Below are 3,712 nucleotides of genomic sequence, written 5' to 3'. Positions count from 1 at the left end.
TGTGTGGGGGGGGGGCTGGTCCATCGTAATTGGGGGAGGGGTTCCATGGTAGCACGGGGTTGTGTGGCTGTGTGTCCATGCTAGTTACGTGTGTGTGTGTGTGTGTGTGTGTGTGTGTGCGTGTGTGTGTGTGTGGTGGGCTGGTCATTGACTCCCTCAGTAGTAAAACGGGTTTACTGAGTGCTTGCGCAAGAGAACGAGTGTGTCAAACGCTTAATGGTTCGCAAAGAGAAATCCGGCGTCTTGGGCAGGTGTCTTGTTGGTGTTGATCCGGGGTGAAGCCAAAATGGCTTCTCAGGTGGAGTCCACAAGCCAAGGGGCAAATCGTGTCTCAGGCCGAGACCGATAAGCCCGATGGCGGTGGCTCCAACGACGTCGCGGTCTCGCGCGACGCCGCATGCCGGGCAACGCGTCAAACGCGTTGCCGAGGAGTATTGTCCTTGCACACCGCAGCAGTAGGTGTACTTGCTGCTGCGGTACTCGCTGGTAGTCTGTGTGTGATTGTGTGTGAGTGTGTGTGCGTGTGAGGTAGTGCATGCACCGACTAACCCTATAATTCACATGGAGACACATCCATACTCTCTCTCACACTCTCTCTCCTCACCTGAACGTCGAGCAGCTTGCTGATGTGTTTGCGAAGTTGTCCCGTTGGGCCGTGCAGACCTGCTCCTCGAGTTCTGAAGCCGTTGCTGTGTGTGAGTGAGTGTGTGAGTGAGTGAGTGAGTGGGTGTGTGGGTGTGTGTGTGAAACAAAGAAAACAACAACGTACCTTGCCGCGTCGCCCCAAAAAACCTTGGCGCCGGGGAATGTTTTAGCGACTCGCAACGCAAACGCGCGCAAGTCCCGCCGCCGTGCCAAAAAGCCATGGAGCAGTTGTTTCCTGTGCCGTCTTGTGAACTTGGTCCGAGTATGCTGGCGGTGTGCCAGCTCCTCAATCGTATGGGGATGTCGTATGGGTCTCTGCTGCTCCACGCCTTGCTGCGCTGCTTGCCATGCTTCCTTGTGTGCCTGCCTTTTCTCCCGTCGCGCCTTTTTCTGCTTCGACGAGAGAAGGCGACAGTGGAGGAAGTTTGCCCAGCGCTGTTGCCTGTAGCGCAGAACCCGCCCCGTCTGTACGCAAGCCAGTGTCACTGGGACGCGTACGCCGGGATCGCACCCAACCACGGTTGGTTGGGCAGTCCTCTGACGCAAGCGACACTTGCGACGGCGACGGCGACGGCGACGACGGGATCTTGTGCGTCGCTGGCTCTTGGTCAACTTGTCCTTGCTGGCATTCTGATCCGCAACGACCTTGCCACCATTCTTGTTCTTGGCAGCCCCCTTCGGCTTCTCCTCTACCTGCAGGCAGACGTGTGCTGCGACTCCGTCCGTTACGAAGGACGTCGCTTCCTTGAGCCGCTCGTGGTCTCGAGGGCGCCTTGGGCTGAAGAAGTCATCAAGGCGAGACCCATCGCCTTGACGGGGTTGTATCTTGAGGAGGCGCAGCGTGGATTTGGAGAAGCGCAGGTGTCTTGTGCCTCGAAACAGGGGAAGGAGCGGTGGGTGCTTGTAACGGATGTGGCTGTGCAGCAGGAAGACAAGGAGACAAGGTGCATGTGAGTGTGTGAGATAGTAGTTGACATGAGCGACGAGCAGTGCACATGGACACATGCATCAGACACACCTGTACTGCCGCAGTGCCTGGTTGACTGCAAACACAAAGCCCAGGCGCTCCTCATTTGTCTTGCAATCTGTGAGCAGGTCTCGCAGCTCAGCGTACTCAAGATCATCCTCAACTGAGTCCTTCTCTTGGTCCTCCTGGTCCTCCTGCTCTTGCTCCTTTGCTTTCTGCCGCACATACCTGAAAGTACGCAGCCAGCGTGCTGGGGCGTGCCTGATGTGGAGTTTCAGGGCTCCTTGAAGCGTTCGGCAGGTCATGTCAAGGAGGTTGTGTGCGATGGCCTTGATCTGTGGTGGCGTGTTGACTGGGGTGGTGGCGTTTGGCATTGTGCGGCTGACGCCGCGAAGGGCCGATGTCTGCCGCGTGAAGGCTGTTGTGGAGACCTTGAGGGCCTCCCATAGGCCTGGTGCTTGGTACGGCTGCTTTTTAGCGCGGACAGCGCGGCGAGGCTGCTTCTTGGAGCATGTTGTGTGGCGAGGACGCTTCTGAGGACGAACAGCGCGCCGAGGCTGCTTCGTGGGAGGAGGCTGAAGCTCACGTGCCAGCACGCGCTGGGCCTCTCTTGTACTGACATCGTGGGCTGGCACCTTCTTCTTGCAGATGACAGCGAGCAGCGTATCAACGTCCTCTGGCCCAAAGCCATCGACCTGCGGGATGGCTGACGACTTGCCTTGACCAGGCCCCTTCCTTCGCCGCCGCCGGCGGCGCTTCCTTTTTCGTTTGCGCTTCTTCTCACTCTTCTCCTTCTCCTTCTCCTTCTTCTTCTTCTCCTCCTCCTCTTTTCGCTTCTTGATTCGCTCTTGGAGCTCGCTCTTCATATCCACTCCCTCTGTGCTCTGTAGCAGCTGCTCCAGCACCTTATCACTCGCCTTGCAGACGAGGTCGCTCACCCACTCCACGTGCTCCACACATTCCGCCACACGTGGGTCAAGGCCCAGGCTGGCAAAGGTCCGTGTCGCAGAGACAAACTTCTTCATGCTGAACAAGCCGGTGAAAATGGAGCAATCGATGGCCTTTTGTTTGGGTTTTGGGTGGGTGTGGTGCTTCGCGCGCGTTCTGCACTCCTCCCGCCGAATTCCCACAACCGGCAATGTTTTTGAAAGGCTTCCACGGTGAGGGGTTTTCACCTCCCTGATTTTGCCAACAAACAAACAAAAAGGAAACAACCAACCAAGAAGGAAACAGGCAAACAAGAAGGAAACAGGCAAACAAGAGAAGGAAACAGGCAAACAAGAGAAGGAAACAGGCAAACAACACCACACACTCTTCTTTTGAAAAATTATGAAGGCGACATGGCGCACGCATGGCGTGCGCCATTTCGCCTTCATATCCGCACCTGCGGCCACATATGGGCCAAAATGTGCCGTGCGGCAATAATGTGCCACATTGTGATGGGAGGTGGGTAAAGCTCATGTGTGTGGGAGCAGCAGCATCATCCCCTCGTGTGTGTGTGTGCATGTGGTGCACTCGCTCCTCAGCTTCCTCTGCACGGTTCACGCAGTCCTTGCACTTCTCTCTTTCTCTCTCTGTCTACACACACACGGATACACGGACACACACAGATACACACACACGGACACACACACAGATACACACGGACACACACGTGCACACACACACACACATGCGCACACACACACACACACGGATACACGGATACACGGACACGCACAGATACACACAGGCACGCTCCCCCCGCCCTCTCCCCCTCTCTCGCTGTTGCTCGTGCGTACACCTTTCTTTGCCGGCTGCTTAGACTATACTTACGCCACCGACGTCTTTGCACCCCCGACCTGCTTGGACGTCAGCCATGAAGCACTGATGCTGATGGCTCGAATAACAGGCCCGTGTGTCCTCAAACGAACGCCAATCCCATGCGCCACGTGAACAGCGGCACTGCCCTTCCAAACAGAACGGCACCCCTCACCCGCTTGTGCAACAAACGGGTCACCTTCTCCTCCCTCCCCGTCAGCTCTCTGCCTTGGCATGTGCGTTGCTCGTGGATGGTAAGATGGTGGGTGTCACCTGCGTTCCATCCACTGCGCCGTGCTG

At 56.9% G+C, this 3,712-nt stretch overlaps 1 protein-coding gene across 1 annotated transcript; it reads right to left on the bottom strand.

The window, feature by feature from the left end:
• Positions 1-171: 171 nt before the first annotated feature.
• PTSG_11622 (uncharacterized protein) lies at positions 172-2,637 on the bottom strand (the record flags this gene model as incomplete). The annotated part of the gene is made up of 4 exons (XM_004998043.1): positions 172-491; positions 605-689; positions 770-1,561; positions 1,664-2,637. The coding sequence occupies 4 exons, from the start codon at positions 2,635-2,637 to the stop codon at positions 174-176; spliced, it is 2,169 nt and encodes a 722-aa protein (XP_004998100.1). The 3' UTR covers positions 172-173.
• Positions 2,638-3,712: the final 1,075 nt, after the last annotated feature.

The sequence above is a fragment of the Salpingoeca rosetta genome (assembly GCF_000188695.1).
Source record: "Salpingoeca rosetta unplaced genomic scaffold supercont1.2, whole genome shotgun sequence".
Taxonomy (NCBI): Eukaryota; class Choanoflagellata; order Craspedida; family Salpingoecidae; genus Salpingoeca; species Salpingoeca rosetta.
The sequence above is the reverse complement of the archived record's forward strand: the minus strand, read 5'-3'. Positions and strand labels throughout refer to the sequence as shown.